At 43.1% G+C, this 20192-nt stretch overlaps 1 protein-coding gene across 2 annotated transcripts in view; it reads right to left on the bottom strand.

Moving 5' to 3' along the window:
• PIGF (phosphatidylinositol glycan anchor biosynthesis class F) overlaps positions 1 to 20168 on the bottom strand; it is a 45575-nt gene extending 25407 nt beyond the window's left edge. The window contains exons 1-4 of one of the 2 annotated variants that reach the window (XM_020796863.3): positions 20028 to 20168; positions 7068 to 7321; positions 4387 to 4478; positions 3198 to 3314 (exon numbers count right to left, since the gene is read on the bottom strand). In XM_020796863.3, coding sequence (XP_020652522.3) covers positions 3198 to 3314; positions 4387 to 4478; positions 7068 to 7295 — 437 coding nt within the window. In that variant the 5' untranslated portion in view covers positions 7296 to 7321; positions 20028 to 20168. Of the gene's footprint in view, positions 1 to 3197; positions 3315 to 4386; positions 4479 to 7067; positions 7322 to 19476; positions 19682 to 20027 lie in introns of those variants that run through there. The other variant, XM_020796864.3, reaches the window with a different exon arrangement.
• Positions 20169 to 20192: the final 24 nt, after the last annotated feature.

Below are 20192 nucleotides of genomic sequence, written 5' to 3'. Positions count from 1 at the left end.
CTTCAGGGATTAGTCACTACAAAGAATCACTGGGTTTAACTTTTTAAAAGCAATAATTAAGAGCGGAACTTGGAAGGTAAGAATATGAGGCAAGAAAATTAGCATATGTAATAAAACAAATGGAAACACTAGATCTAAAGGTACAGTACTTGGAATCAGCAACACAAGGTGATGTGTCAATGGAAAACTAAAAAATACTGATGATTTCAGTCTGTTATTCAGGATAAATTTAGCATAGGAATAATAGTTGAAAATGACATTGAAAGGTTTGTGAAAAGTTCTGTAGCAGTATGAGATAAAACTGTTATAATTATATGGAATACTGATAGAAGTAGCTATAATGCAAATATATGCACATACTACAGATATAGCAGATGAAAAAGTAGATGAAATGCATCACCAATTTAATATTGTTCCAAATTCCATGAAGAAACATAACTTTATTATTTTTAGGGGATCTCAACATGAAAGTAAGTAAAGAGAGAATCAATAGTGCAGTAGCTGATCATGGATTAGAAACAAACAAGGAAAAAAACCCTCAATTTTGTCAAGAAACAAAAATGGTCCTATTAAATATATGGCCCACTTTACGATCACCATGATTTGGACATTTCTTCACCATACTGATGAACAAACTGTGCAAAATCCTATTGCACAACTTCGTACAATGTAAACTGGATTACTTCTGCCACCTTGACCTAGTGTGTACAGGTGGAACTAAGCCAACAAGATGTTGCCTATTGTATGTAATCAAATCAACTACGCTCTTATAAGTCATACATTCCAAAAGAGCGTATTAAGTGAGAAAACATAAATTGGAGAGGACATAAATTCAGACCATAGCTCAGTTGTTGTAAAATTGAGGGTAAAACTAAAAAAGTTAAAATAAAAAAAGGTGAATACCACAACTAATGAGAGGATTAAAAGACTATTTTGAGGAAACTAGAAGTATAAATACGAAGAATGTGGAACACCTGTGAGAAACCATAAAAACAACGATATTGCATTCAGCAGGACATACATTGTCCAAGAATATAAGAGAGAACAAACAATGGGTAGCGGATGAAATATTTGATTGATCTGTCTGTCTGTCTATCCATCTATCTAACTTATATCACGCCCATTTAGACCGAAGTCTACTCTGGGAGGCTAACAACAATATTAAAATAAAATAAAACAACAATATTAATACACTAGAGGATGGCGAAATAAGTTAGGTATTGACAGGAGGGAAGACCTGTCTGAGGGGCCAGGTCTTAAGTAGGCTCTTAAAAATGCCCAGCAAGGGAGCCAGACAAATTTCTGGGGGGAGATTGTTCCAGAGCTGAGGAGCTACTGCCGAGAAGGCCCGCTTTCTTGTTCTTTCTCTTCAGGCCTCCCTCTGCAATAGGCCCCTCAACCACCCCTCCTGGCTAGAGCGAGTGATACGGGTAGATCTAGGTGGGAGAAGGTGTTGCACCAGATATTGAGATCCTAAACCATTAGGGCTTTATATGTCATCATTAATACTTTGAAATCAATGCGGAAGTGAACAGGTAGCCAATGCAAGGCCGCCACAGTGGGGGAGATATGTTGATGTTTATTCACCCCAGCAAGAAGTCTGGCCATAGGTTTGCCATTACTGTTCTAGACTGACAACTTCTTTCAGTGGCTACTTGTTGTGCCACTTGCAAACAGTGGTTACCAGCTCCCTTCTCCCTGGGTGGTGAACTAAATTGAACTGTGGCCTTAAAACCCATTCCTTTCTGGGGACCCTAACCCTTCATGACCACCATTCTTTGCTTATCCTGTATACAGTTTCTTGTCTGGGTTCAGTCTCAGACCATTCGCCTGCATCCATCCCAGTACGTCATCCAGGCAGCGCTGAAGGGACGGAACAGCACCCACTGTTGTAGGAAAAAAGGAGATGTAGAGCTGGGTGTCATCAGCGTACCGATGACACGAAGCCCTACACTCCCTGATGACCTGACACAGCGACCTCATGTAGATATTAAACAGCATTGGGGATATACTCAAGCCCTGCGGAACCCCACAATTGACATTCCATGGAGCCAATACACTATCCCCAAGCTGTACTCTCTGGGGACAGTCCTCCAAGAAGCCTTGGATCCAGGCAAACGCCAGACCACAGATTCCTATCTTGGACAGCCTCCCCAGGAGGATACCATGGTCAACGGTATCGAAGGCAGCTGAGATATCGAGGACCAAGAGACATTTTGTCCCATTGGCTTCCCTCAGAAGGCCATCAAACAGGGCGACCAGTGCCGTTTCCGTACCATGGCACAGCCTGAAGCTAGACTGAAATAGATCCAGGGTGTTGGTTTCATCCAGAAGGGCCTGAAGCTGGTAAGCCACCACTGTCTCTACCACTTTACTAAGGGAAAAAACATTGGTGATGGGACAATAATTGCCAATATCATCCACTGCCAAATTCGGTTTCTTCCTAATGGGCCTAATGAGTGTCTAATTAATGGGAGAGACCCATTAATTAATGGGACTAATTAATGGGAGAGACCCATTAATTATTGCAGTGGCCCATTCGATTGTTATAGGCCTGGCTGCTTTGATTAGCCAGGCCAGGCAAGGTCAAGGGAGGAGGTGGTGGCACGACAGCGGTCAAGCACTTTGTCCACCATATCTGGCATCACAGGCTGAAAGAGATCAAGTCTCATTGGGCAAGGCAGAGCGCTGGACATCTCTGCTCGATCTACTGCGTTCAAAAAAGGAGAGTGCTCAGCAGATGGCCTACATTTTAGAGTTTAAAAATGTCACAAATTGGTCTGGTGAGATACTAATAGGAGGCCTATCACTTAGAACAATTCTTAATAGATTGCAGACTGTATGGAAAAGTTTCGCCTGCTGATTTGAAGCTTCGCTTATCCGGACAGCGAAGTGAGCTCGACTAGCAGCCCTCACCTTACCAAGGTAATGGTTAGTTGCGAGCCTGACAGCTTTCCGATTATATTCTGTCGGGTTCCGTCTCCAATGATGTTTGATACTTTTTTCTGCAAAAGGTTATCTTCTTACTAGAACAACTAGACAGTTCTACAGTCAGCTTTTGTGCTAGATAAAGATTCTATTACACTCATTTAATTTAATTTCTATATTAATTTGGATTGTGCTAATAAATAAAATGTGACTCCTTTCAACTGGCTCCATGGCACAGAAGAGGAAAGAAAAATACATGTACAACTTACCCATTTTTGCTAAACACTCTGAGCCACACTTGAATATTTGGTCCCAGCAAACACAAGCAGTGCAAGGTAGTGAACGTGGACAGAAGAAGTGCAAATGAGAATGTCTCCAGGACTGACCTGAAAGGAATCAATGAGGGGGGGATAAGGGACATGAGTGTCAGTGAAGCATTTTAAACTTCTATTTTGGCAGCCTTAAGAAAAAAGGAGCTTCACTTATTTTAAGTTCCATATTACATGGCACAAAATGGGAAAGCTGTGACCCTCCAGATGCTGTTAGGCTACAACTTCCATAATTCTTTTCAATTGGCTGTACAAGAAAGCAAGCTGGTTTTCAACAACATAAGGAGGACTGTGGATTATCAACCCCTGGTGTATGGAAAGAATAGTAGGCAACATTAAGGGGACAGGAGCAGTAAAATTTAAAGCAGTAGCTGTTTAGGCATCATATTAAAACAGAGGTAGGCTAAATATAGTGCTCTATATTTCCCCATTTAAAAAAAAAGGATCACAAAGATCTGCCTCATGTTCCAGAAAGCCTCCAGGATGGGCAGTTTTGTTGTCGTGTGACTGAATTATTGGGAATGCACATATTTCTGGTTCTTGATATGTGCTGCTACTATATCATAGTGTTGTGGATTACGGTAGAGTGAAAGTGGTGGCCTGGTATCATCTATGACAGTGGTTCTTAACCTTTGTTACTCGGATGCTTTTGAACTGCAACTCCCAGAAACCCGTCAGGACAGCTGGTGGTGAAGGCTTCTGGGAGTTGCAGTCCAAAACTCCTGAGTAACCCAAGGTTAAGAACCAGTGACTATGAGATGCTGCTTTCTACTTTAGTTAGAATTCCACTCTATTTCGGACATGTAAGCCCATGTCTACATTCAGAAATAGTACTAAGAGAGTGTTAATAGGGATTTATTTTTCAATAAGCATGAACTGGACTGTAGGCTTAAAGGCCCCAACAGGGGGCATGCTAACCTAGTAAGAACACAACTTCAAAAAACTACACGTAGAACACTTGGCTTTTGCCACAAGGCGTTCTAGACAGGTATGGCCCATAACTCCTCTATCAGTCCTAATGAATCTAGTCAACAATGAAAGATTATAAGAATTGAAATCCTATAATATCTGAAGGTCACAGTGGCCTATTCCAGCTTTATGATTTTCAATGAACGTTTTTTAGACTTACTCTATTAATGGTGCTCCATAAAGGACGATGATTCCATGGAACAGGATACAAGACATCAAGAAGTATACGCAGCATTTTAGAAACTTTGCCACCTTATAAATAATAAAAAAGGGACTTTAGTGTTTTGTGTATGTGTGTGTATACTCATACACACTCACCATCACCTATATACATGGTGCTTTATGGAAAACAAGACAGGTTCATGTCAAACATGCACCCAGTAAAGTTAACATAAGGAAAAATAACACTAGAGAAGACAAGACAGGATTAAAGAAGGTTACAATATCTCATTACATCATGTTTGTGTGATTAAGCTTGACTGGATTGCTGTGAGCTAAAAGTCTTGATATCACATGATTGCTATACAGTGGTGCCTCGCATAGCGATCGCTCTGTTTAGCGATGCAATCGCTTTGTGACGCATTTTTTGTGATCGCAAAAGCTTTGCGATGTTCCCTATGGGGGAATTTCCCTTTGCGATGCTCGGTCCCCTGCTTCGGGAACCGAGCATTGCAAAGCGACGATTTTAAAACAGGTTGCTGTCCTCTGAAGATGCCGGCCACAGAGACTGGCGAAACGTCAGGAAAAACAACCTTCAGAACACAGCCAAAGAGCCCGAAAAACCCAGAACAACCATTAGATCCCGGCCATGAAAGCCTTCGCGAATAGATTTTAAAACAGCTGATCGGCGGTTTCAAAATGGCCGCCGGGTAAACAAAATGGCCACCCGCTGTGTTTAGGGATGGATTCCTCGCTTAAGAGGCAGCGAAAATGGGCACGCTGTGGAGGATCTTCTCTGAACGGTGAATTTTAAGCCCATAGGAATGCATTGAAGGGGTTTCAATGCGTTTCCATGGGCTTTTTAATATCGCATAGCGACGTTTTCGTTCTGCAGCGATTTTTGCAGAATGAATTAACGTCGCAATGAGAGGCACCACTGTACATTTTCTAACCTTTTAAGGAATACTCAAGTTATGTCTGTCCAAACATTTGTATGGCAGTAATGGAGGGATGTGGTGGTGCTGTGGGTTAAACCGCAGAAGCCTCTGTGCTGCAAGGTCAGAAGACCAGCAGTCGTAAGATCGAATCCACGCGACGGAGTGAGCTCCTGTCGCTTGTCCCAGTTCCTGCCAACCTAGCAGTTCGAAAACATGCAAATGCAAGTAGATAAATAGGTACCACCACGGTGAGAAGGTAACGGCATTCCGTGTCTAAGTCGCGCTGGCCACGTGACGGCTTGGAAACAGGAATGAGCACCACGCCCTAGAGTGGGACACGACTGGACTAAATGTCAAGGGGACTCTTTACCTTAATGAAGGTATAGGAACAATGGAGCCAATGATAGCACAGGAGAAGATTGTCATAAAGAATATCCAAACTAGTCCAGGATTATTATCATGAACCTTATCTTAACAAAGGGTTCAATAACCAAAATAATGTATTCCTGTATGTCTACTCAGAACTGGGCTTATTCCTAGGTTAAATGGATATGGCAAACCTTTTTTTCCACAATTTGCTGGGGTAGCACATGTTGGTGGTAGGGAAGGCCATCCTCACAATTTGTCATTTTCCCCTGCACACCTTCTCCCTTTTCCTACCTGCCCAGCAGGCTACCAGAGAAGGACAGAGTCTGAACTAATTGCCTGCAGAAAAATTTTTAAATCAAGCTGAGGGCTACATGTGAGTCTAGGACCACAAACTACTCACAAGCTGAGTATATAATTGGAGCATTTGAAGTCTCTGTGGTTCTACCTAGAGTGCTAAATAAAAATTTAATCTTTCCCATAGAAACTAACAATCCAGATCATAACATTTTGATGTCTCAAAGGTTTTTAACACACAGGTGGGCAACTGTGGTCCTTTGAATAGTTTTGGTGCACAACCTCACCTCTAGCCAGCACAGCTACGAATGAATAATCAGGACAAACCATATTTTGAGAAAGAATCATCTTTTAAAAAACATACAAAGACCATAATATGCATTCAACTGTTACTGTGCACTAGAGTTGACCAAATAAATCAACAGGACTTCTGTAAGTCAACAAAAATAAATCTGAAAAAGATTCAGCAGGTATACTCTAATTTGGACTAACAAATGAATTCATCTACAAAAGATATTACTGTATAAGTGTATCTTTTGTTTATAAAGTATGATGGTTAAATATATTCTACTTTTGTGACAAATACCTGGCACTGAAACACTGAGCAGTACGCCCAAATGTGCTCAGTTCAGATCTGTTCTCAGGGATGAACTTATTATATAACTGAAGGCAAACCACCTTTCTAACTTACCTAACATGACTCTTGAAAGGTTTACAGCTGTAACAGATGTACAGTGGACCCTTGACTTACAGACGGCTTGACTTACAGACTTTTTGAGTTACAGACTTCTCTGGCCGCAAAATTTAGGTTTGACTTGCAGACTGAGATTTGACTTACAGACCAGAAAAAAAACAAAATGAAACAAAAACGGCCTGTTACGGGATTAATCGGTTTTCAATGCACTGTAGGTCAATGGAGACTTGACTTACAGACTTTTTGACTTGAGAACTGCCTTCCAATACGGATTAAGTTCTCAAGTCAAGACCCCACTGTAATACATTTTAAAGACCAGAAAGGTGCCAAATATTACTAGAATCCAAAATACAGAAAGAACTCTGGTTTAGCAAGATTGAAACTTACCTTGTGGGCGAAAGAACTTCTCCTAGTGGATGGATTTGGTTTAAGAATAATAAACAAAATTATATTTACAGTCCCAACAGTTGCTGAACAGATGCTCAACCATGTCAAGTGTGTTCCCAGGATTGAGAAATTCTCCAAAAACAGAGAAGGAGCGACAGTGGCAACAATAATGGAAAATATACAGATAATATTCACGGACAGTAGTCTCTTTATTTCGGTATCTCTCATGTTGTCCTCTCTTCAGTCTTCAATAGCTGTAAATCAAATGAAAACATTTTATGTTCCTGTACGTGATTAAGACAATAATTCTCTGGAAATATATTGATAACTGAGGTACATACATACATACATACATACATACATACATACATACATACATACATACATACATACATACATACATACATACATACATACATACATACGTACGTAAATGGGGCGTGGTTTGCTGCTGGTGAAATGGCAGCATAGATTAGCTCTGCTCTAAGCCCAGGAATAATAGTAAAAATATGTGTGAAAGTTTGTAAACTGAAAACATTTCGAACTGAATAGATATGGGAAAGCCAAAGAAGACGCCAGAAGAAAATAAGCCCAAAGTCATCTCTGATAAGGAGGATCAAATAGATCTGACTGAGACATCGGAGGAGTCTGAGAGTGAAATGGAGGCGTCTGGTAAGAAAAAAGGGAAGGGGCGGAAAAAAGCTAATGGAGCAAATGATGAGATGAAGCTGCTTATAAAACAATTAAGAAAGGACTTAAAGAATGATATGAAAAGTCTTATTTCACCCCTAAAACAAACCCTTTTGGAGGTTAAAGCAAGCATCAGTAAGGTAGAACAAACTGCTGATGCTGCTTTCGAGTTGACACAAAATCTACAATCTAGATATGACGAGACAGAAGAAGAGATGGGGCAATTAAAGGACAGATTGGTTGATCAGGAGAATAAACAAAAATGTCAGAACATTTGTCTGAGGTTTTTTAAGGAAAATGAGAGTGAGAAGGACAGTGAGTTGAAACAATTAGTTTTGAACTGGATTCGAGAACTTTGCGCCAATATAGAGTTAACGGATAGGGATGTGGACCATATCCACCGAATTGGACCAAAACAGCAATCAAGAAAGAGAGATGTAATTGTGAGAGTTGCTTCGTATGCAGTGAAAGCTGATATGTTTTGTGCTTTAAATAACATCAAAGAATTGGCATTTGAAGGGCATAAAGTGGAACTGCATCAGGATCTTGCACCAGAGACAGTAGAGAGACATAAGCAATGGCGACAGTGTACGAAGATTCTGCTGGAGAGGAAAATTAAACATATGTGGGATTTTCCTTTTAAACTGACTATCTGGTATGGAAACACATCAAAATCTATTACTACAATTACACAGCTGCATGGTTTTTTTGAGCAAAGGAAGAGTCCCCTCTCTGACATACATATAGTACATCTGGCAGAGACGAGTATAGAGAGGACAGAACAGCGAGAGGAAATGCAGCTTCGCTGGAGAAAAGTAGAACAGGGGAAAAAATCTTAAAAGGCAGCCGTGGAGTACTGAAACTTGGAAGGAGAAAGTGAATTTCTCAAGGATACAGTAACAGTTGTTATCTGGAACTGAAGATAACTGCCAACATGAGACAGCTGCTACTTACTAAACATGTAGTTTCAGAAACTACATAAGATTCCTTATTAAAAAGAGAAGAAAATATAATGTAATGTAATATAACGTAATATTAGCTAATAGTACATGCTTATACATGTTTAAGATATAAATAAGTAGTGTCTAAGTGCATAAGCAGTTAAATAAAATGTGTAATAGTGAATATAGTAGGATGTAGACACAGTATAATATATCCATATTATATGCCAAATTTAATATAAAATGGTAGGGCAAGAGTGGGCTGTGAGATGGGGTGATCTTCCCACAGGGGCGTGTACAGTTCCTGGCTTCACATCTGTTACATACAGCACTGATGGTACCTGTCTGTCATGGGTTTGGAGGGAAAGTTCCATCCTATGGGGAGTGGAAGGCGGGACATCAGGAGGAGGGGCTGTACTGTATATATATGTGATGCGTGTGTGGAGGAGACGCTGAAGCAGACGAAGCAGCAGCTGGGAAGAAGAAGCTGGTGTGGGAGTCTGTGTGTCAGACAGGGTACTACTGTGTGTCAGTACCAACCTGATAGGGTCAGGTGTCTGTTGGTTAGCCAGAACTGATAGGTTCAGGGTCTGTGCTTCAAGTTAAGTGTTCTGTGTGAACCAAACTGTGTGTATGTATGAGTGAAACTAAGCCACGTTACTAAATCTTATTCACCTGATCATTTTATTTTCCCTGTGTGTTGTATTTAAATAAACCTTATTCTTTTATTTGTTGAAAATCCATCCCTGGTCTGTGTGACTTCTTATAGGGAATGGTTGGTGGCAGCTTAGTTAACGTGTGGCAGATCCCAGTAGGTCTGGGTTTGTCACATTGATTGGTGTCCAGCGTGTGGGATACGACTGGTCCAGTTGTCCAGTGGTCCAGCAAAGCCTTGGCACGTGTGCCCAGAGCAAGGGGGGTCTAGTCAGGGACAATCTGAGGCGCGTAGGTAATCTTCTAGGTGTACCTCACGGGGAGGTGCGCTAGTGGAAGAACGTGCCAACTGGGGAGACTAGATTAGGGTGCTCTGAGGCAGCCTGTTTTGGCGGGAAAAAGCTGAGGCAAAACTGTGAAATAGCAGTGAGCTAGCTTGTCTGCTGAGAGGCCCAGCAGAGGGGGGTAGACTCTAACTCGCTACTGTTGCAAGTTAGTGCTGAAAGGACAGCAGCAATCTATAGGGAAAGCTGGTTCTGAGGCAAAAGAAAAAAAAAAGTGGTCGTTTTATTTTGAGGCTTGACTTTTTAAAGCAGCTTGTTCTGAGGGGGGATTATGCCCTTGACTCGAAGCCAAATGGCAGAAATGGGTGAAGTGAAAGACCCCCAGGTTGACCAAGGTTCTGAGGATGAATTTGGCTCAGTGCAGGGTGACAGCACGGGAGAACAGAACCCAGAACTTAGAAAATTGCTCATAGCCCAACAGCATGAACTGAGGATGAGGCAATTTGAAATAGAGGCCAGAGAAACAGCTGAAATCTGTCAGGCAGAGGCAGATGCCAAGAAAAGGGGAATGGCCATGAGGATAAAAGAGATGGAACTGAAACACCAAATTAGAATGGTACAATTGGAATTGGATTTCCTAAATAAGTTTATTAACAATTTATCAGTTGAAGAAATGTCAAAGAAGGAAAAGTATGAGGCTCAGGTCAGACAAAGTGAGCAAGATCTTGAAAAATATACTCAGCAAAAAGACATTAAATTAAAAGAAATCAGAGATAAGACTGAAGAAAAAGTAAAAGAGATAAAAGCTAGGGCTGAGGAAGAAATTTTACAGATCAGGGCTGAGTTTGAGGCCAAGCAAAAGGAGCTGGAGTTGAGAATAAAAGGGAAAAGCCAGCAAGGGGGAGGGGCCCATGGTGAAGGGAAGCCCTCAGACATGAAACTAAGACCTCAGGTTTTGGAGGGAAAACCAAAACAAGATGAGAAAGACTTCAAGTATAGCAGAAAATGTTATTTCTGTCAGGGAAAGGGCCATCTAATCTCAGGGTGTGAGAAATGGAAGCAGATAAAGGGAAATGTGCCTCATGATTCGAGTGGAACCAAGCCAAAAGCTGTGTTCTGTGTCCAGAAAGAGCAAAGCTCCTTGTCACTGAGGGAGCCTGTTGCCATGGCTACTCAAGCTGGAACAAATACATCTGCTGATCAGGCTGAGGAAAATGGTCCTCTTGTGGAGGTCAAGCGATGCTTGCTCGTGAGAACAGATTCTCAGTTGTTTGAAACAGCAGGGGTGGACGTAGGAATACTTGACCGTCAGTATCGGGGGCTGCGGGACACTTGTTCTCAGGTGACCCTGTGCCATCCAGATATTATTCCTAGGGAGTATGTAATCCCAAATGAGAGCATGAAGGTGGCAGGGATTGAGGGGCAGATGATCTCTCTGCCAGTCGCGGAGGTACCTGTCAACTTTCAAGGCTGGAGGGGAGTTTGGCGGCTAGCGATTTCATCGACTCTGCCAGCAGCCGTGCTCGTGGGAAATGACCTGGCTGAACATGTGAAACGGGTGCTAGTGATTACACGCTCACAAGCCACCACGGGGACAGTTCAGGGGGGTAATGATGAGCCAGAGACGGAAGCAGAGGGGAGTTCAGAAGCTGTGGTGGAAACCTTAACCACAGACAGCCGATTTGGACAAGAGCAAAAGGCAGACGCCACTCTCCAAAAGTGTTTTGAACAGGTGACTGACGCCCAGCTAACACCTGAAACCCCAGTGAGATTTCTAGAGAAAAAGGGGATTTTGTATAGAGAGACCCTGAGGAATATCTCAAAAGGGGGAGATGGGATCAGAAGTCAGCTAGTGGTACCTGAAAAGTATCGCCCCATGATCTTACAAAGGGGGCACTCTGACATGTTTGCTGCACACTTAGGGGTGAACAAAACACAGCAGAGAATCACACAGAATTTTTACTGGCCTGACATAGGGAAGCAGATCAGGGAGTTCTGTAAACAATGTGATGTGTGTCAAAGGCAGGGGAATAGCCGCGACAGGACCAAAGCAAAGTTGTGCCCTTTGCCTGTGATTGACACTCCGTTCAAATGCATAGGGGTGGATATTGTGGGACCTTTGCCCAAGGCCACAAAGAGGGGGAACAGGTTCATTCTCACCATTGTGGACCATGCCACGAGGTACCCTGAAGCCATACCCTTGACTAACATTGAAACTAACACAGTGGCAGATGCCTTGGTGGGGTATATGTCCAGGATGGGATTTGCCTCAGAAATAATCACAGATTTGGGCGCATCGTTCACATCAAAGCTCATGAAACGCTTATGGCAAATCTGTGGAATTAAGCACAAGGAAACCACTGCCTATCATCCTGAAAGTAATGGGTTAACTGAGAAGTTCAATGGGACTCTAATGCGCATGATTAGGGCTTACTTGGCAGAGAATCCAAACAATTGGGACCAGAAGCTGCAATCCCTTTTGTTTGCTTATCGATCAGTGCCACAAGCCAGTACCGGGTTCAGTCCGTTTGAACTTTTATTTGGGAGAAGGGTGAAAGGGCCCCTTGATTTGATCAAACAAAATTGGGAGCAGATCACCCAGGATGACCCACAAGACGCTGTGACATATATAGACTCTTTAAGGAAGGACCTAAAGAGAAACCTAGAGCTAGCAGCAGAGACCCTGCAAGCTCCAAAGGTCAGAAAGAAAGTTTGGGATGACCAGGAAGGCAGGGAGAGGCGCTTTAACCCAGGGGAGGAAGTGCTTTGGCCTAGGCCCTGCAAAGAAAACAAACTGCAGCTGGGTAGCCCAGAAGTACAGTGCTTGGGTCACATGGTAGGGGGAGGAGTGATAAAACCCCTGGAGGCCAAAATAGAAGCTGTTCGTGATTGGCCCAGACCCAACACCAAGAAAAAAGTCAAATCATTTCTTGGGTTGGTGGGCTACTACAGAAAGTTCATCCCGAGGTTTAGCGAGATTGCGGCTCCGCTGACCGATCTGACGAGGAAGAAGGCTGATGACCGCATCCCGTGGACCAGCGACTGTGAGGAGGCGTTCCAGAGGTTGAAGGAGGCGCTCGTCCAGTATCCAGTGCTGCGTGCTCCAGACTTCGACCGGGAGTTCATCATCTACACCGATGCGTCTAACAGCGGGGTAGGAGCAGTTCTATGCCAGGAGGATGAGAATGGTGACCAGCATCCAGTGTCCTACCTGAGTAGGAAACTTCAAAAAGGTGAGAGACATTTGGCAACCGTGGAGAAGGAGTGTTTGGCCATAGTCTACGCGATCCAGAAGGCCAAGCCTTACATCTGGGGAAGACATTTTATTCTGTGCACTGACCATTCACCATTGCAATGGTTAAAGACAATGAAAACCCACAATAGCAAACTTATGAGGTGGGCTTTAAACCTACAGGACTATGACTTTGAAGTGAAGGTGGTCAGAGGGTCAGTGAACTGTGTTGCTGACGCCTTGTCAAGAAGACCTGAAGAATGAAGACGGCGAAAGAAACATGGACTATGTGTATATTTTGGTGAACAAAAAGTTAAATGTACCTGTTTTTTTGAACTTGGTTTGTATGAATAAAGGTAAATTGATGTAATGTATATGGTAAATGTTTAGATGCCTAATTTCTATGGTTAACTTAGAATGTAAGTATAAGTAAGTATGATATTGTAGGTATAACTGGTTTTGTGTGTTTTATCCAGGTTGTTTTTTGGTGAAAAGCACTTTTAGCTTTCCCCCTACAAAACAACTTATAAAGAGGGGAGGTGTTACATACAGCACTGATGGTACCTGTCTGTCATGGGTTTGGAGGGAAAGTTCCATCCTATGGGGAGTGGAAGGCGGGACATCAGGAGGAGGGGCTGTACTGTATATATATGTGATGCGTGTGTGGAGGAGACGCTGAAGCAGACGAAGCAGCAGCTGGGAAGAAGAAGCTGGTGTGGGAGTCTGTGTGTCAGACAGGGTACTACTGTGTGTCAGTACCAACCTGATAGGGTCAGGTGTCTGTTGGTTAGCCAGAACTGATAGGTTCAGGGTCTGTGCTTCAAGTTAAGTGTTCTGTGTGAACCAAACTGTGTGTATGTATGAGTGAAACTAAGCCACGTTACTAAATCTTATTCACCTGATCATTTTATTTTCCCTGTGTGTTGTATTTAAATAAACCTTATTCTTTTATTTGTTGAAAATCCATCCCTGGTCTGTGTGACTTCTTATAGGGAATGGTTGGTGGCAGCTTAGTTAACGTGTGGCAGATCCCAGTAGGTCTGGGTTTGTCACAACATCAACCTACAAGGCTCAGCTCAAATTATTATGAGCTGGAGTTTCATTTCATAGCCTATAGTGGGGTTAGGGAGAGGGGGAGGGAGGGTAGAAAGGGAGGGGGGAATAGAAGGAAAGAGTTGGAGGGAGGGAACAAGGAAGATTATAGACAATGCAATTTAGAAAAAGATATACTGTATATAGAAGTACAGTTTATGTAATAAAAGTATGCAATGTTAGATAATCTTAGTATAACACAAATGGTCTTGGCTCGCCAGTTAAAATTTAGAGTTACGAAAACTATTCAAAACAGAAGGAACAATTTTTTAAAAACACATAAGGAGATGATTATAAAATTAAGTTAGTAAAAGGAAGTTCAGCAAAATGTTATCTACAGGTACTAAAAGATATTTTCCTATGAAAGTTTTCTGAAAAATTGCAGTGAACCTTTCAGAAATGTTTTTGGTGCAAACCATCCTATTTCAGTCCAGTAGCTAGATTAGATTAGCAGTAGCGAGATTAGATCAGCTTTAAAAATTTCCCTCTAGGTATAACTACAACTGGCCATGCCAGCTGGAGATGAGGAAGTTGATCTCTTAACACATAGAGAGACCACCAGAATGAGAAAAGGTAGGGGAAGAAAGCCATTAGACTACAAAAGCTTACTGGGATGTGCAGCTGGTGACTTGCTGAGAAGAGAAACTGTATACAGGATAAGCAAAGAATGGTAGTCATGGAGGGTTAGGGTCCCCAGAAAGGAATGGGTTTTAAGGCCAGTTAAATTTAGTTCACCACCCAGGGAGAAGGGTGTTGGTAACCACTGTATGCAAGTGGCACAACAAGTAGCCACTGAAAGAAGTCGTCAGTCTAGAACAGTGGATGGCGAACCTATGGCACGCATGCCGCAGCTGGCACACGAGCCATAAGTCGCCATAGAAAAATACTTACCCATCCTCCAGTCCTGGATGTTGGGACTCCCTTCTGCTGGTGCAGTGGTCCAGCAGAGGGGTGCAATGGCGACCATTACCAGTCTAGCCCAATGGGGGATTGGAGGACTGGTAAGTATTTCTTTCTTAATATCGCCCACAGGGAAAGCAGAAAAGAGCATTTAACTCTTGCAGTGCAGGAGCAGTTGTTTTTTCTAAACTAAAACCTCAGCATCCGGGTTTTAATTGAAGTATTGGCACTTTGAAATAAATAAGTTGATTTTGATGTTGCAGTTTGGGCACTCGCGCTCAAAAAGGTGCATGATCACTGGTCTAGAATAATGATCCAGGCTCTACCCTGCTATCTTATGGGATCAAAGTGGGTTAATTCCAGAGACGTTGGCAAGTCTTTCAGTCCGGGTCCCAAATCCAAGTTTTTGGAACCAAATTCTGAATCCAAAGCCTAAGTCCCTATTAAAAACCAGCTGCACATCTTTCAAGATGAAAGAGAAAATCTGCTATGCAGTGATGGACAACACAGGTAAAAACAAGGAGAGGTGGGTGGGTTCTGTGTGGGGAGGTCTGAGGCTTGTGAACCATGCACCATTGGTCTCATCTGCCTTTCCCTTGAGCATCTGATTGTCACCAAAAAATTTGGCTTGAAAAGCATACTAGTATCAAAATCCAAATCATTTATTGACACAAAGCTGTCCTCTTACTCAACTATAACAAAACTGCATCTCAATAAACAATAATTTTCTAAGTATGAGATGGTAATATTGGCCCCCAGCTGGTGCTGTGACACTAACACTCAAGACATTCCACAAAAATAATTTTGCTGTAATTATTCAAACTTATCAAGATTGCATTTAAGGAACATATTTTTCTCTACAAGATTGGCCTCCAGTCTGGCACAGTGAGGTCTCATCACAATTCCACCCTCACTGAAGACCCGCTCCACTGGTGCTGAGCTTGCTGAAATCAGAAACACACTTAGAGTAGCCGCACTGAGAAATCTCAGCTCTTTGTGATTCCTCTCTCAAAATCTGAATGCATTCACTGGGCTACACTCAATGCTTTGAGTCACTAGGGAACTATAAGAACACATCTCAGTGCCAAAATCCAGTTGTGAAGAATCAGAGGCTGAGTTCATTCCAGTACTGGGCTTAAAGTACACAAACAGAGAAGTTGAAACACAGGCTTTCTTCTTCTGTGGAGTGCCTTCAGACACCGCTTCAGTGCTGGAAGACTGAGCAGGTGACAACAGCAGCCCTGGTTGATTTTTCTTCAGGTTGCTGCAGAACTGATGAAGTTAATACCTTTTCTTTCAGTGCAATGGTTTCCTCTTCATTGTCACTGATTTTCTGGATCAGTAGTTTGGGTCCAACACAGCAGCAATGACGTAGATACAGTTGTGGAAACCCAAAGGTTTCTCACACTGGCTCTGTGGCACAGGTGGCAGCAAACTAGCTATCACCAAAATGCCAGCAAATCTGGTCTCCAGGCTCTTCCTTAAAACTGCAACCATACTGCCCAGATATACAGGCTGCAGATGTTCCAAGTGATGTTCCAACAACCGATGGCACAACTGCTGAAATAGTCACCTCCTTGTCACCTTGCACTATCGTTGTGGCTTCTAAGAAGAGCTGCAGAACTTGGCTCAATTCCTTGAGCTGGGAATACTGCCTTATGGAAGGTATCTTGTCATCCAGCACCCTCCTGACCTGTTCCTCACTGAGCTCAAGGAATGCATTGACCTGGTGCATGGAACTGTCCCATCTAGTGCTGGCGACTTGTGGAATTGTGACATTGGGCCCCAAATGTCTTTCAAACACATCTTTCAATACAGTGCTTGTGTGCAGCAAGCTACAAGTTTTGGAGACCTTGGCTAGGACTGTGTTCATTTTGGTTTCTTTTAAGCCATCATTCACACATAACTGCAGGGTGTGGCAAAGCACGCCAGCCACTTCAAAAGCTGTTGGGTTCGGTCTGCACAACTGGCCTGCTGCACAAGGGGCATGACTACATCTTCATCCACATCCTCCCAGTTTTCCAAGTTCTCCACTGTGGTGCTGCCGCTTTCCTCTAACTCACAACTACTGTCTTCTGCCAACTCTTGGTACTGGCTTGCAAGCAATTCATCCAGAGAGAAGTTCAGTGGTTAATGCCTTGATCATGCTACCTGTGTTGTCTATCACTATGTAGCAGATTTTATCTTTCACCTTGAAAGATATGCAGATGTTTTCAGACACAGCAAATATATTCCTACTAGTATGTCACCCTAGAAATCTGTGACATGCTAGCAATAGTGTTTTCAGTTCAAAATCGAGGAATCTATGCGCAGCAACACCAAGGAAGCCTCACATTCTCCTATCTAACCAGATGTCTAGTATAATTGCCACATCATCTGCCTTGGCTGCAAGTTCTTTCACTTTGGCATACTGTCTATTGATTTCCATGGTCACAACAGCCCTTGTCATGACTCAGGAACTCGGGTCTAACACTGTGCAGAACTGGTGAAACTGTGGTGTCTCAAACAAAGATAGTGGAAGAGAGCATTCAACAATTAAATAATTTACAATTCACTTCATGATCCTCTTTTGTTTTGGGTGGTACTGTCCATAACATTTTGAGGTATTTTCCATGGGTGATGCATCAGCAGCGTACACCTGAGGTCCGAAAGCCTGGTCTGTTTGGAGAAGGCAGCATCATCATTATTGTCTCCCTGTTTATTATTATTATTATTATTATTATTATTATTATTTATTTATTTATTTATTTAATTTATATCCCGCCTATCTGGACTATAAGTCCACTCTAGGCGGCTAGATTCTTCATGCTTCCCTGAATGGGTCTTAATGTGTCGCAAAAAGCTAGAGGTTGTGGACATGCTGTCAGTTATTAGGATGCCACAAAACCAGCACTTTGTGGTGCACAATTTTTTTGTTTTCTTTTTAACATCTGTAAAGCCAAAGATTACAATAGATTTCTTTTGAGCATTCATTGAGATGACATGATTGTGTGTTCTCAACATGTCTGGCTTCCAATCACAGTGAATGTGTCGTCAGTCTCAGTCTGATAATATATAAATAACGAATAGATAATAATTAACCCCACACTGGAAAGAAGAATGCAGCAACCTGCCTTAGACTAGAAAATAACTTGAACTTGGTGGGGACTGACTGACTGTGTGGACGGAGTAGTGTGTACCCTGAAAAAACTGTCTGATATATAATAGTAATAAGAAAACATATTAGACTAGTAGGTAGCCCAACACTGGAAAGCAGCAATCTGCCTTAGTCTGGCTAAAGAGACAGAGAAAGGTAGCTTGCTTCTGGATGTGCTCTGAGATAATGCTATGTGCCTCTAATGATGCTGCTATTGATGAAAAGCATCCTTAATCATATTAACAAGTTGTTGCCCCCCCAAAGAGGAAACTTAATATATTAAAAACTCTAAGCATGAACAAGCACCTGCTTGGCCAAAGACAAAGAGAGGTAGTTTGTTTTTCATTTGACCTGAGGTAATACTATATGCCTCTAATACTGTTGCTATTTTAAAAAGCATTATCTTAATAAAAACAGCAGCAACAGCAAACAACCTACCTTACCTACTAGACAGATAGCTTGCTGTGTGTACAGCAGCAGTGCTGAATGAGACTGAATCACACTGCATGCCTGAGCCTGATTGTCTTGAGAAACAAAAAGAGCCTACAAAGGTTGAGCTGATCCCCAGCCTAACCATCCCAGCAGATGACTATACACAAGTGTGGAAAAAACGCAGAGCAGTCATATATATTTCTAGTCGCTGCCCCCTCTACTTGCCCAGCCCACCTTCATGCTCAGAGTTATGGCCAATAAAAAAAACAACACTGAGCCTGCCTCTCCTTCCCTCACCCCTCCCACTTCTGGAAAACTCTTCCTCCCTGTCACTACCTCCTCTGCTGTCTGACTGCCTCTCCTGTGTCTTCTGGTGAGCATCACAAAGTTTCTTCCAGGTTTATGATCTCCATTAAAATAGGGACTCGAAAGTGTCCTTCATTAAAAGAATAGGGACTCAAAAATGTGACTTAGAAAAATGGTAGTGTAATTGTGAGTTGAGTTTGAGTCACTGGGGAAAAAACGAGTTGAGTTGCCAATGCAACGTTAAGTTCAACTTGACAGTGAACTGCACAACTCAAGTCCCCATCCCTGGTTAATTCGGAAGTGCTTCTATCCAGGGGGAAGCTAACTTCTTTGTGTACAGAGTTACACCTGAATCACTTCTCCACATGGCAGTGGATATGTTTCTTTGAAAATCAGTTTAGACCTGACTTTCTTCCAAGCAATCTTTACTCACTGTGTGTGTTGAATATATTGTAATGCTACTGTGTCTTTGCATTGCACATTAAAGCTAGAAAGCTCCTTTTTCTGGGAAAAGTTGAAAGGAGAAGGAAAGCAAGAAGATAAAAAAAAAAATAAGATAGATCAACTCAAAAACGAAAGACACCACTCTGAGTTTGCAAGACCTGAGCAGCATGGTTAAGGGAAGGGTTTTCTAAGAGGTCCCTAATTCATAACTCAGAAATGCCTCAAGGGCACATGAGAACATATTTCATTCAAAAATATATTAAGAAGGCAAAATGAAATCAACCATATAAGAACACACCAGGATGAGAAACTGGACTGGCGCTCTCATTAAAGAGAAGGCGATATCCACCCAAGGCAGGAGAGACTTCAGTGTTTTCAACCTGGGCCGTGTGGTCCTCGCCTCAGGCAACAGTTCACAGTCGCGCAGCTGGACTTCCTTGCTGGAGAACCAGGTTGCGTATATACACACCGCACATTCTGCGGCGGGCCCCTGTAGCGAGTCTGCTGCCTGAGGCACGGTGTGCAGGGCACTGCCCCCCCCCTCGACTGAACGCCTCAGAATCACTTTGCGCCGCCAGTCGGGCCACCTCTGTGGGGTGGATGGGACGGGGAAAGCGAGCGCCCTCTCGTCCGTCCTCAGGCAGCAAACTCTTGGAGGGCAGCCCTAGTGAGACCCCAAGGTCCTTCCTACCCTTCGTCACTGCGTGCGGTCGAAGCAAAGGGACGGCGGAGGGTGTTAGGGGATACCGCGGAGAGGCTGGGTGAGGAAACAGAGGCAGGGAGCATCCCCTCCAGAAGCCCCATGAAGGGAGACAGGCCACAGGGCGCCGAAGGGCTAGTCCGCCTTACCTGTGCGTCGGCCCGGCACCTGGGGTGGGGGGGGCGGAGCTCCGCAGCAAAGTTCAAAAGTCAACAACAGCCACCTTCCTTCCTCCCCTTGACCCTCGCCACCGCCTACGACACACAGCGGCCCGAGAACGTCTACGTCGGGTCTTTCCGATACGTCGCCAACGC

The sequence above is a fragment of the Pogona vitticeps genome, chromosome 1 (assembly GCF_051106095.1).
Source record: "Pogona vitticeps strain Pit_001003342236 chromosome 1, PviZW2.1, whole genome shotgun sequence".
In the NCBI taxonomy this organism is placed as follows: domain Eukaryota; kingdom Metazoa; phylum Chordata; class Lepidosauria; order Squamata; family Agamidae; genus Pogona; species Pogona vitticeps.
The sequence above is the reverse complement of the archived record's forward strand: the minus strand, read 5'-3'. Positions and strand labels throughout refer to the sequence as shown.